At 40.5% G+C, this 13,860-nt stretch overlaps 1 protein-coding gene across 3 annotated transcripts in view; it reads left to right on the forward strand.

Moving 5' to 3' along the window:
• The window catches only part of ECT2L (epithelial cell transforming 2 like), a 445,514-nt gene that overhangs the window by 174,693 nt on the left and 256,961 nt on the right, over nucleotides 1-13,860 (forward strand). For all 3 annotated transcript variants that reach the window (XM_085612467.1, XM_085612469.1, XM_085612468.1), the window contains 2 exons: nucleotides 8,501-8,669; nucleotides 8,997-9,125. In XM_085612467.1, the coding sequence (XP_085468593.1) occupies nucleotides 8,501-8,669; nucleotides 8,997-9,125 (298 nt within the window). The remainder of the gene's footprint in view (nucleotides 1-8,500; nucleotides 8,670-8,996; nucleotides 9,126-13,860) is intronic.

A 13,860-nucleotide genomic window follows, 5' to 3' on the forward strand; every position in this document is an offset into this window, starting at 1 on the left:
CCATCATTTTAACTCCAGTTCACATATCAAACATATATCTTGACATGTTTTGAAAGCGGGTCTACTGACGTAAGTGTTGAGTTTATTAATCTTATTAAAGACATCCAGTGGAAGTATATGCTGTGGAACTGTGTCCAGTGTGTTGTGAGATTCTGTAGGATGGATGTTGCCTTCGCCTAGTACTGTAATCTTAGGTGGAACGTGTCCTTGTTGCCTGGACTGTCTTAGTTCCCTAATTAAGAATTTAGCTATTGTATATGGGTGTTTGACGTACAATTAAGAAGCCACTGAGGGCAAGAGTGAATCATATTTCAATATTCTAAAATGCAGGAATCACTACTATGCTAACCATAGGCATATTTATTTGGTATTTAGGGTGAACCCCAATAGTTTTTTAATTAAAGGGGAATAGACCACAATGTATCTCAAAACCCAGGAAGACTGGTCAAACTAAGAAATGCACTGGAATGCTTATTGTTGGTGATTGATTGTGATGCAGGACTGTTTTTTTTCTTTTCTCAGGATGGCCTTTTTAGGATTTGTTCTACTTTTTCTGGCTGGGTTCATGCCTAAAAGTGCAATAAGTGGGATTTGTTTATGCCACAGTTTGTGTATGGGTTTATGACTTTGAGGTTATCATACTTCAAACCAGTTTACTAGTTCTAGGGAACTAGGCTTGTCAAGGCATTTTAGGACTGGGATCTGTTCTTACACTTTGCAAAATGTTAATAGAGAGGATGTGTGTTCAGTGCACTTTGCAGTTTTCGGGAGACAGCTTTCAGGAGTCTATTGCTCGCTGTAAATTCAGTGCTCCTGAGATTAAAAGAATTAATAAAACTTTAACCTATATGTTCATTCCTCCATTTGGGCGCAGATTTGCAAATTTTTTGAATTTCCAATGTTTTCTAAGAATACTCTTGGAAACCTGCAAAAGAATAAGGATTGTGACATCTCAATTAGGACTATGAGGTGGTGGTGCAGCATGCATAATTGGACTGTGTACAATTTTTATGGATGCAAATATATCTTCACATTTCCTCATGGAGAAGATCTTGTATGCGGCCACCATTTTTTCAGGTTATTCTTTTCCGATTCTCAAACTGGAAACGGATCTACTCCTGCCCTAGAAAAGAGTAAATCGCCAACTGTTTCCAGGGTTGGAATAGATCACGGAGAACTTTGAGATTACCCACCTTGGCAATGGTTTCTCCATGCAGATTGTCCAGCTGCTTTCAAACAGGAGGTCCACTTTTGTAAATAACCCCAAATTAAACAAATAATAGGAAACATGGGGTATGGTATTGTGAGACTGCAAAAGTACCTATGCAGACCACTGATAGAGGATTCTTGAGGAGGACATGTTTACAGTGATGCTTTTAGGGCAAAACATATTCAAGTAAATAACAAACTAGATTGTGTGGCCATTCAGCGTACTCTCAAATTAGAGTGTGTAATGTAACATAACTTTTTTCACAACAGAGTTTTCATTATGAAGTATTATGCAAGCTACCAATTCAACACTTTAAACTGCCCAAAAAATGTGCCCTTCAGAACAAGCTAGGCATATATTTTTCTTCCGGACCTGGATTATCTGGAACTCTCCTCCCGAATTCTCTGTAAAGAACACATATCCTGGGTCATTTATGAAAATTGCGAAGTATTTCCTTTTCACATATTTTGGTAACACTTGCAGGTCAATAGCCAGCATCTTTAGTCGGTGATAGCAGTACAACGCTTGGAGATAGCTTGTTAATGATAATGTGTTGATAAAAAATGGCATAGCTTTCTCTCATCTCAATTGCATTTAGGTCTAGAAGAACATGCTTACATACTGGTTCAAGCTTGATGGTCTGAAATGGCCTGGTGGCTCATAACCCCATGCATCCACTCAGCTGTCTTGCACAGATCAAGATTCCCCCCCCCCCCCCCTTTTGTGTGTTATTGACACATCCATGCCTATTGTAGGCCTGGTACAAGTGTAAGGAAGTGATGTATCACCTACAGTCCAGACCACATACTTTCTTAATAATTCATACTACACGGATGCCAAGCAAACAAGGGGACTGACCAGCCCACCATGTCATCTAAAGCCCTAGCCTCTGTTCTTCATCTGCTTTTATTAGAGATCCCCACTTGCCTGGCGAGGATCTCTATGCCTTTAATCAGTTCAGTGGTGTGGCAGATACCCTGAAGGCATAGTAGTATGCCAAGTGATGCCATGTCTTTTTGGCCCTTGGCAAACATTTGTATTTTACTAGTAGAAACACACAAAGTGAGAGTTTTGGAGAAACAAAAAAATCAGTAGCTCTGACATAAAGGGAGTTCAGTGGCGGATAGACAGCCATTAAAGGGTTTCCTCTCAAGGAGCAGTTATAGGTTTCACTGCAAGAACTCCACCAATGGGGTGGTGGGAAATGCAAGCCTTGTGAGCGGTCGGTTTTGGTAGATGTCCTGCATCCGCCAACCTCTAATTGACCCAATAAGTCTTGCCATACAAAATTCAATAAAGCTTTCTCTCACCTGAGAACTGCACTAGTTATTTAAACATAAATTGAATAACAAATGTTGTTGGAGAATTTTTAAAGAATTGTGACATTGTTTGGATGATATGCCAGGAGAGAGAGTTCCAGAAAGTTCTCTCATCCTCTTGTGAGGACCAGAGCTCTTAATGTGTATTAGTTGCCCTCAAACAACTGCTTTAGCCTGACACCCAACATTTCAGCTTGTACAGAAAAAGGTAATTCTCTGCGTTCAACTATCTTGACTCTCACTAGGTGGCAAGCGTTCTTTCTTCTACTTAAAAGGGTGGCCACTAGGTTGCCACAGATAGTTGTCTCCATCATTTTAACTCCAGTTCACATATCAAACATATATCTTGACATGTTTTGAAAGCGGGTCTACTGACGTAAGTGTTGAGTTTATTAATCTTATTAAAGACATCCAGTGGAAGTATATGCTGTGGAACTGTGTCCAGTGTGTTGTGAGATTCTGTAGGATGGATGTTGCCTTCGCCTAGTACTGTAATCTTAGGTGGAACGTGTCCTTGTTGCCTGGACTGTCTTAGTTCCCTAATTAAGAATTTAGCTATTGTATATGGGTGTTTGACGTACAATTAAGAAGCCACTGAGGGCAAGAGTGAATCATATTTCAATATTCTAAAATGCAGGAATCACTACTATGCTAACCATAGGCATATTTATTTGGTATTTAGGGTGAACCCCAATAGTTTTTTAATTAAAGGGGAATAGACCACAATGTATCTCAAAACCCAGGAAGACTGGTCAAACTAAGAAATGCACTGGAATGCTTATTGTTGGTGATTGATTGTGATGCAGGACTGTTTTTTTTCTTTTCTCAGGATGGCCTTTTTAGGATTTGTTCTACTTTTTCTGGCTGGGTTCATGCCTAAAAGTGCAATAAGTGGGATTTGTTTATGCCACAGTTTGTGTATGGGTTTATGACTTTGAGGTTATCATACTTCAAACCAGTTTACTAGTTCTAGGGAACTAGGCTTGTCAAGGCATTTTAGGACTGGGATCTGTTCTTACACTTTGCAAAATGTTAATAGAGAGGATGTGTGTTCAGTGCACTTTGCAGTTTTCGGGAGACAGCTTTCAGGAGTCTATTGCTCGCTGTAAATTCAGTGCTCCTGAGATTAAAAGAATTAATAAAACTTTAACCTATATGTTCATTCCTCCATTTGGGCGCAGATTTGCAAATTTTTTGAATTTCCAATGTTTTCTAAGAATACTCTTGGAAACCTGCAAAAGAATAAGGATTGTGACATCTCAATTAGGACTATGAGGTGGTGGTGCAGCATGCATAATTGGACTGTGTACAATTTTTATGGATGCAAATATATCTTCACATTTCCTCATGGAGAAGATCTTGTATGCGGCCACCATTTTTTCAGGTTATTCTTTTCCGATTCTCAAACTGGAAACGGATCTACTCCTGCCCTAGAAAAGAGTAAATCGCCAACTGTTTCCAGGGTTGGAATAGATCACGGAGAACTTTGAGATTACCCACCTTGGCAATGGTTTCTCCATGCAGATTGTCCAGCTGCTTTCAAACAGGAGGTCCACTTTTGTAAATAACCCCAAATTAAACAAATAATAGGAAACATGGGGTATGGTATTGTGAGACTGCAAAAGTACCTATGCAGACCACTGATAGAGGATTCTTGAGGAGGACATGTTTACAGTGATGCTTTTAGGGCAAAACATATTCAAGTAAATAACAAACTAGATTGTGTGGCCATTCAGCGTACTCTCAAATTAGAGTGTGTAATGTAACATAACTTTTTTCACAACAGAGTTTTCATTATGAAGTATTATGCAAGCTACCAATTCAACACTTTAAACTGCCCAAAAAATGTGCCCTTCAGAACAAGCTAGGCATATATTTTTCTTCCGGACCTGGATTATCTGGAACTCTCCTCCCGAATTCTCTGTAAAGAACACATATCCTGGGTCATTTATGAAAATTGCGAAGTATTTCCTTTTCACATATTTTGGTAACACTTGCAGGTCAATAGCCAGCATCTTTAGTCGGTGATAGCAGTACAACGCTTGGAGATAGCTTGTTAATGATAATGTGTTGATAAAAAATGGCATAGCTTTCTCTCATCTCAATTGCATTTAGGTCTAGAAGAACATGCTTACATACTGGTTCAAGCTTGATGGTCTGAAATGGCCTGGTGGCTCATAACCCCATGCATCCACTCAGCTGTCTTGCACAGATCAAGATTCCCCCCCCCCCCCCCTTTTGTGTGTTATTGACACATCCATGCCTATTGTAGGCCTGGTACAAGTGTAAGGAAGTGATGTATCACCTACAGTCCAGACCACATACTTTCTTAATAATTCATACTACACGGATGCCAAGCAAACAAGGGGACTGACCAGCCCACCATGTCATCTAAAGCCCTAGCCTCTGTTCTTCATCTGCTTTTATTAGAGATCCCCACTTGCCTGGCGAGGATCTCTATGCCTTTAATCAGTTCAGTGGTGTGGCAGATACCCTGAAGGCATAGTAGTATGCCAAGTGATGCCATGTCTTTTTGGCCCTTGGCAAACATTTGTATTTTACTAGTAGAAACACACAAAGTGAGAGTTTTGGAGAAACAAAAAAATCAGTAGCTCTGACATAAAGGGAGTTCAGTGGCGGATAGACAGCCATTAAAGGGTTTCCTCTCAAGGAGCAGTTATAGGTTTCACTGCAAGAACTCCACCAATGGGGTGGTGGGAAATGCAAGCCTTGTGAGCGGTCAGTTTTGGTAGATGTCCTGCATCCGCCAACCTCTAATTGACCCAATAAGTCTTGCCATACAAAATTCAATAAAGCTTTCTCTCACCTGAGAACTGCACTAGTTATTTAAACATAAATTGAATAACAAATGTTGTTGGAGAATTTTTAAAGAATTGTGACATTGTTTGGATGATATGCCAGGAGAGAGAGTTCCAGAAAGTTCTCTCATCCTCTTGTGAGGACCAGAGCTCTTAATGTGTATTAGTTGCCCTCAAACAACTGCTTTAGCCTGACACCCAACATTTCAGCTTGTACAGAAAAAGGTAATTCTCTGCGTTCAACTATCTTGACTCTCACTAGGTGGCAAGCGTTCTTTCTTCTACTTAAAAGGGTGGCCACTAGGTTGCCACAGATAGTTGTCTCCATCATTTTAACTCCAGTTCACATATCAAACATATATCTTGACATGATTTGAAAGCGGGTCTACTGACGTAAGTGTTGAGTTTATTAATCTTATTAAAGACATCCAGTGGAAGTATATGCTGTGGAACTGTGTCCAGTGTGTTGTGAGATTCTGTAGGATGGATGTTGCCTTCGCCTAGTACTGTAATCTTAGGTGGAACGTGTCCTTGTTGCCTGGACTGTCTTAGTTCCCTAATTAAGAATTTAGCTATTGTATATGGGTGTTTGACGTACAATTAAGAAGCCACTGAGGGCAAGAGTGAATCATATTTCAATATTCTAAAATGCAGGAATCACTACTATGCTAACCATAGGCATATTTATTTGGTATTTAGGGTGAACCCCAATAGTTTTTTAATTAAAGGGGAATAGACCACAATGTATCTCAAAACCCAGGAAGACTGGTCAAACTAAGAAATGCACTGGAATGCTTATTGTTGGTGATTGATTGTGATGCAGGACTGTTTTTTTTCTTTTCTCAGGATGGCCTTTTTAGGATTTGTTCTACTTTTTCTGGCTGGGTTCATGCCTAAAAGTGCAATAAGTGGGATTTGTTTATGCCACAGTTTGTGTATGGGTTTATGACTTTGAGGTTATCATACTTCAAACCAGTTTACTAGTTCTAGGGAACTAGGCTTGTCAAGGCATTTTAGGACTGGGATCTGTTCTTACACTTTGCAAAATGTTAATAGAGAGGATGTGTGTTCAGTGCACTTTGCAGTTTTCGGGAGACAGCTTTCAGGAGTCTATTGCTCGCTGTAAATTCAGTGCTCCTGAGATTAAAAGAATTAATAAAACTTTAACCTATATGTTCATTCCTCCATTTGGGCGCAGATTTGCAAATTTTTTGAATTTCCAATGTTTTCTAAGAATACTCTTGGAAACCTGCAAAAGAATAAGGATTGTGACATCTCAATTAGGACTATGAGGTGGTGGTGCAGCATGCATAATTGGACTGTGTACAATTTTTATGGATGCAAATATATCTTCACATTTCCTCATGGAGAAGATCTTGTATGCGGCCACCATTTTTTCAGGTTATTCTTTTCCGATTCTCAAACTGGAAACGGATCTACTCCTGCCCTAGAAAAGAGTAAATCGCCAACTGTTTCCAGGGTTGGAATAGATCACGGAGAACTTTGAGATTACCCACCTTGGCAATGGTTTCTCCATGCAGATTGTCCAGCTGCTTTCAAACAGGAGGTCCACTTTTGTAAATAACCCCAAATTAAACAAATAATAGGAAACATGGGGTATGGTATTGTGAGACTGCAAAAGTACCTATGCAGACCACTGATAGAGGATTCTTGAGGAGGACATGTTTACAGTGATGCTTTTAGGGCAAAACATATTCAAGTAAATAACAAACTAGATTGTGTGGCCATTCAGCGTACTCTCAAATTAGAGTGTGTAATGTAACATAACTTTTTTCACAACAGAGTTTTCATTATGAAGTATTATGCAAGCTACCAATTCAACACTTTAAACTGCCCAAAAAATGTGCCCTTCAGAACAAGCTAGGCATATATTTTTCTTCCGGACCTGGATTATCTGGAACTCTCCTCCCGAATTCTCTGTAAAGAACACATATCCTGGGTCATTTATGAAAATTGCGAAGTATTTCCTTTTCACATATTTTGGTAACACTTGCAGGTCAATAGCCAGCATCTTTAGTCGGTGATAGCAGTACAACGCTTGGAGATAGCTTGTTAATGATAATGTGTTGATAAAAAATGGCATAGCTTTCTCTCATCTCAATTGCATTTAGGTCTAGAAGAACATGCTTACATACTGGTTCAAGCTTGATGGTCTGAAATGGCCTGGTGGCTCATAACCCCATGCATCCACTCAGCTGTCTTGCACAGAGTTCACAAGGAATAACTGAGATTGAAATGTTGCGTCTGAAAAAGAGACCGCTTCTAGAGAGTATTAGAGGTCTTGAAAAAAAAAAAAAACTGGTGAGCCTTAGATGCTGAAAATTCCTGCAATATCAAAGAGGGGCTAATTAAAATAAAAAAGAATACTTAAGGGATATGGGTGATTTTTATTTGTGAGGCAACTTTGGAAACCTCGAAGGTAGGCTTGTTCAGATTGCCTTAATACAAGTCACATGGGCATAGGACAGAATTAGAGTGATCAAGTGAAGGGCTGGCATTGCTTATAGCAGTCTAGCATTTCTGAGAAAATAGGGGGGATGTAGAATTAAAGTGATGGGGGAGTGAAGGTTTCTTTCCAGAAAAGGTACTGTGTCTGTTCAGATGACTCTCGCATTGATCAGTTGCGTAGGGGAAAGATAGGATATCAAGGAGAAGCTTGCCTGTAGTTGAAAACACTAGAGCAGCAAATCACATGTCTTTTACATTGATTTTAAAACATGTATTTTCTGATTCTGATTAATTAACTTTAATCTACCACATTCCACAGGGTCATTGTTGAAGTTTTGGGGACGCTCATGTTTTCTTTAATGGAGTGGTGTTAAGGAAGTTAGTTATTTTTTTAATTGAGAGTATATATTCTAATTGGCATTTTTAGAAATTTGCCTCTTTTGATATGTACGTATGAATCCCACTTCTTTGATAACCTTTGGAGAAAACCAAAACATGAGTTGGAACTAGTATAACATCTATTCATCGTGTTCCTCTGAATTTATTGTGCATGTTACACTGAGGTTTTCAGAATTTGTAAGCCTGCCTTTCTTGGAAAATGTATGGTTGGGAACATTACACTGGTTGTCTTTCACTCTTAAATCTTTCTAAACTGAAAGCATATGTATCTATATTGATTACAGGTTGTTCTGGACAGTGTTAAACCTAATGTAGTCCCGGTGCTCTATGACCACAGTGGGATGACTTTGGAGAGTCTACTGTTTCTCGTAGAAAAGGCTCTAAATGGTCGAAGAGCAATGAGTATTGGCATCTTTGTGGATGGAAATTCACGGGAGATCAACCTCCTTCAAGGTAAGATATCCAGCTATCCACCTAGCCTCCATGTTAAAGCGATCTTGTAATTGCTGAGGACAGCATAATGATTAAGCTGCAGATATTTCACACATTTTTCTGTGCACTGGTTAAACTTAACATGCTGTCATTTGTTAACTTACAGAGTGTGGTTCTATTGTGCACATCTTTGCTGGGATTTTTCACCTCAATGTTACTAATTGGTCCGGAGCCCAAATCTGATACAGTATTTTAAAAAGTAATATCGAAAAAGTTCTTTCTTGCTTAGGATGGGTATAAATTGAACAAGTCAAACAATTCTTTGTTCAAATGTGTATGTTTCCATAGGGTGCACAGTAGGAGCCTCTAATGTTGTCAGCCCTGAAGTACGAGAATTTTGGGAGAAGCTGGGAGGTTGTGTGGTGTCTCAGGAAGAGGGAGGTCAAATCCACACGTTTGTTCCACTAGCAGCATCAGGTTAGTAACTATCATGAGAGCAAGTGCGACAATTAGAAACAAAACTCTTTACTGTTTTTCTTTTAATTTGAAGAGGGTGAATTTAAACTAGTCCAGCAACACAGATTGGAAGGTGCATGTGGCGAAAAGATACATTGCATTGGGTATTATTACTGTCAACTGAAAAGAAATTCTCCAGAAGGCTCTCTATAGCGAAGGACATGCAATATGTCACTATTCAGGCAAAATCCGCAGATCAAAGCATGAATAAATATTTCTCTGAAGAGATTAAGAATACGTTAAGAAGCCAAGGTTAATATCCAACTCCAAATGTGTTGCACAGTCTTCATTCTTTTTAAACATTCTCTTTTAGCACCATTTGTAAATAGGTGTAACTGCTGCAAACACTTAGTAAATAATAAAATGAAGCATGCTACTTAGGATTAGAAAACTTGAATATGGCTCAATATATTTAACAGATCACTGTAGTTCCACAGATGTAGATTTAGAATTGCTTGAATCCTATAAGGTTTTTTTCTAGTGATATCCACTAGAGCTGATATGTTCAACAGCTTCCACTGTGTACATGATGCCTGCTCACCTGTGATTCTGAGACACCGCCATGAAGGAGTGATTGGACTAGAGCTTATACAGCTGTTCTGGAGTCAACCAGGTCACCATGAATCTTTGTTGGGTTCCTTCCGGGGAGGTAGGATTTGTCTCATCCTTACGGAGTTGTTGAAGATGCTTTGGGTGAAGGACTTGCTGATGATGTTGAGGAATAGCTTGAAGGTGTTGATGGAGATGACTTTCACTGTTTATGCCGGGATGCAGCTACCTTCGTTGTGATGGGGGTTCAGTGGGTTTAAGAGGCTTGAGTAGTCTTCAGTTGAGAAGGAGTTGAAGTCTGCCCTCAGATAGTGTTGGCGAGTTACTGTAACCTCTGCAGTCAATATGCTGTCCAACTTGATCTTCCTTTTGCAGAAGTTGATAATTGTTCTTTTCTCCCTCGAATACTTGATGGGTGGGTTAGGGTTGGAATTCATGTAGTGCTTCATTGCTGTGAAGAGTTTCTCTGCATCAATTGATTGCTTTGGTGATGATTGTGGTGTTGTTAGGTAGCCTTAATTTCAGTGATGAGTTTGTGTGCGATTCTCCAGGGCTGTAAAATCTTCCTAAACTTCTACTGAACATGCTGTTTTTCTTACCTGTTGAACACGTTTGCTGTGTCTTGTTTGTACCATGGTGTGGATGGCTTGAGTTTTGTTTTGACTTGGGTGTGGGTGTCAGTTGTGGCTGGGAAGAAGGGTGGGTTTGAGGATGTAGAGCAGGGAGTTCACATCTTTATCAAAGTTAAATACTTTTACCATAGTTATTAACTCTGACTCAAACTCAAATGAGCATAATTGAAGTATATAAGGCTGATTCGGTCATGCACAGCATAAAATAAAAGGGAAATTATAAAAGGAGCAAAAGTAAATACTGAACCCACAGTTCAACCTCAGTGATACTAATAAGCTTACCACGTCCCGGTGGAAGAGGGTGAGACAAGCAAGTGGATCTGACACTGTGACCGAGGGGTGAACAAACACAGACCCCTAAATGCCAGGTCATATTCCCACCCTAACCTCACATTAAATCTATCTGCCAATATAAAAACAATATAAAAAAGTGACCTCCGTACTGGTACCTACTTAGTTAGAAAAACAATCAAAGTAGAGTGACCAAGTGTGGGTATATTTCCTTGATGTACTCCTCAGGGCTGCCATGATTGTTTTCATGGTGACTTTGTTTTACCATAGTGGAATAGTTGGAATATACATTTGTCTGATAGTGCCATCCGAGTGACCAGCATCAGTTGTGTGATCAGTTAACTAGATGCTTATGAAATGATGTGCATGATTTTTTCTAGTAAAATCTGTAACCGAGTTAAGTTCTTGATATGTGAAAATGTCTTTGCATGGCACTTTTTTCTTGTTGCTTGCTTATCCACCCATTGCTGTAGCCCTTCAGAACTTGTTTGAGGACCGAGTATACATTTCTTATAACATTACAGGTTCTGCACCGGATAATGGGGGCTCTCACACTGTACCCATGCTGCAGGCTCTGTACTCTGCTCTGCACTAGCTACACTGTGGTACCAAAGTTGGTCAAAGCTCCCCTACTCCACTTCAGAGTCCTCAGTATCATTTTCTTAGGGTGACCTCCACAGCAATTGTGGTGGATCGTATTGGTTAGACAGGAGAGCATTTTACCGGTAGGGAGTAGTGTGAATAGTATTCCATAGACTGAAGAAGTCAGACTGCCCTTATTGTTCGAACGACCCCATGTCCCCGTACCCTTGCAACACCTTACCCTCAGACATGAGCAGAGCAAAAGAACAGGTGTACATCTGAGCCAGCATGATTCCTGCACATGCTTCCATGAGGAAAGGCGAAGTTGGCGTGGTCAGGTTGCTGACACCAGCAAACACCAAGAGGGAGGGTGGAGTCACAGCTTCAAACAGAGCAGGGCAACTCGAAGGGAGGTCCCTTACTCAGCAATTCAAAAGACATGAGAATGGAATAAGGTGCAGAGGCAGAATGCAGGTCCCTGCTGCCCCTGTAATGCGGCGAGGGCCACCCATTCTGCTGGGTGGCCCAATCATTTTGCCTTACGCCATTGATGAGGTGGTACCTCCTACACCATCTACCAATCGCGTATTCACACTCCTTGTCTAGTGAAAGATGTAACTGAACATAAGCCTTCTCACACGGGTCCCGGGCGGAGAGCTGCTGGGGATCTGGACCATGGCCTGGTGGCCTACATATTTCCTTGCCAGCCCACAAGTCCTCTTTGACCCCTAGGTTGTTTGGAGAGTCCAAATGCAATGAAGAGAATGTGAGGGATTCAAGCTATGGAAAGTTTCTCTCTCTCTCTTAAGAAGACTGATCAAGAAGCAAGGAGGCTATGGACAGAACAGACTTGAATTGTTACTGATCAGAACTATGGGAGAGGAATTGCCCTTTACAGAGGAATAAAGAGAATGAATAATAGAGTTCACTTCTTTAAACGTAGTATGATGAAATTCTAATTTAGAAATCCTACTCAGGAACTAATGTATACTGAAATAGTCTGTTGTGAACCTTGATTTCGCTCTGTGCTTCCACAACCTGTTCTTGGCCCATCCTAACTGTTTAGTTATGTTCTTCATGGAAAAGTTACAGAATCAAAATCCCATAATGGCTTGTGTGCCACATTGTATTTTGCACTCCGATAAGGGATGATGGCATCTTAAATTAGCTGTGTTTCACCTTTGCTTCTCACCATTGGCTAGATAAGTCCCAGGGTGGGTGGTTGCATATATGTTGCCGCCAGTTTTCAATTGTAGTGGTATCCACAAATTAATTTGGAAACAGATCGGATCGGTGGCATGGCTCAATTACAAATGTGTTTTTCTGCAAGGACATCCGGGAACATGCACTGACAGCTGCTGTTAAACCCAGCGCATAGCTCCACCTACCTGAGGAAGATTTTGATGTGCTAGAAGTGTTGTGTGGATGGCATCAATTGCCCTATGGGCAGTACTGGGTTGGAAAAGATCAGAGAGGATGGTTATGTGGTAAGTCCATTCGGAAGGGAGTGGTGCCTTGCAGAATGCTAATTTAGTCTATTTCATTTCAGCGTTTAATTGGTTGAGGATGTTTTACTCTATAGTCTTGGTTGTTGTGTAGTTGGTATTACTAATGATTGTTTTGCTAGAGCAGCAAATTGAATCTGAGATGAGTAGATCAGCATTTTCAGAGAAGAAGATGGGACTGAGCCCTGTTGCGTGGTAGACTAGGTGGAATCTGTCAGTCTGGGCTGCATACAGTGAGAAGTGGCAGGAGTAGCACGTGTATTGGGTATTGAAGTCAAGAGGGACAAGGATGTAGAGATGTCTGGTGTGCAGGAGAGACGGGCTGCTTTGACTTTGCACAGGAATCAATAGTATGAGATTATCAGCATAAAGTGCAATCTGTGCTGGTTGAGAACATTGTTCACGAGGGTGTTTGGTTGTGTAAGCAAGGGTGCACTATTGAATCGTGGAGTAAACCTTGGTGGGAAGGGGCTTCAAGGTTTGGACAGGAAACAGAGCATATTTGTTTGTGACTAGCACCACAGGCAAAACCATATCTTAGTGCGCACAACACTATGGCGGGGTTCTGTCGCACGCACAGTTGAGGAGAGTACGAAACCCGAGCGCAGGTAGATAGAACATGAGACTAAAACTGTAAACCTAAGTCCTGAATTATATGTAATAGCGGTGACCTTTTACAATTTGAGCGTTACATTTGTCAGTTTGTATTCTCTTGTGCTCCCATCATGTCTGAAATTAAACAGGGTATAGTTGAAGAAACATCTTTGTGGTAACAGGTGTGTCTAAAGAAATAGGCCCACACCAGTTTTGGGTGACCAGTATGGTAATACTTATTTGAATTTGTGAAAAACAAGTCATTCTGTGATTTGGTATACACTCAAATTGGGGCATCTTAGAAATAGATCACCATTTAACTTGGTCTTTAAAAATGGAGAAGCTGAAATTAGGTCTGCTGTTCCTATTCAGCACCTTTTAAATCCATCAGTGGGTCTTTTCTTCTCTTCTCGTACAGATTTAGCATTTGCACCTTGTGGCATTCTTGTTCACATTATGTTGGTGAATATCTTTTAACAGTTGCTGCCTCTGCGGATTAGCATATCGTAGTTTATGGCTGAACCTCATGCTTGACTCGCGGTG

Source organism: Triturus cristatus, chromosome 6, assembly GCF_964204655.1.
Source record: "Triturus cristatus chromosome 6, aTriCri1.1, whole genome shotgun sequence".
NCBI classification, from domain to species: Eukaryota; Metazoa; Chordata; class Amphibia; order Caudata; family Salamandridae; genus Triturus; species Triturus cristatus.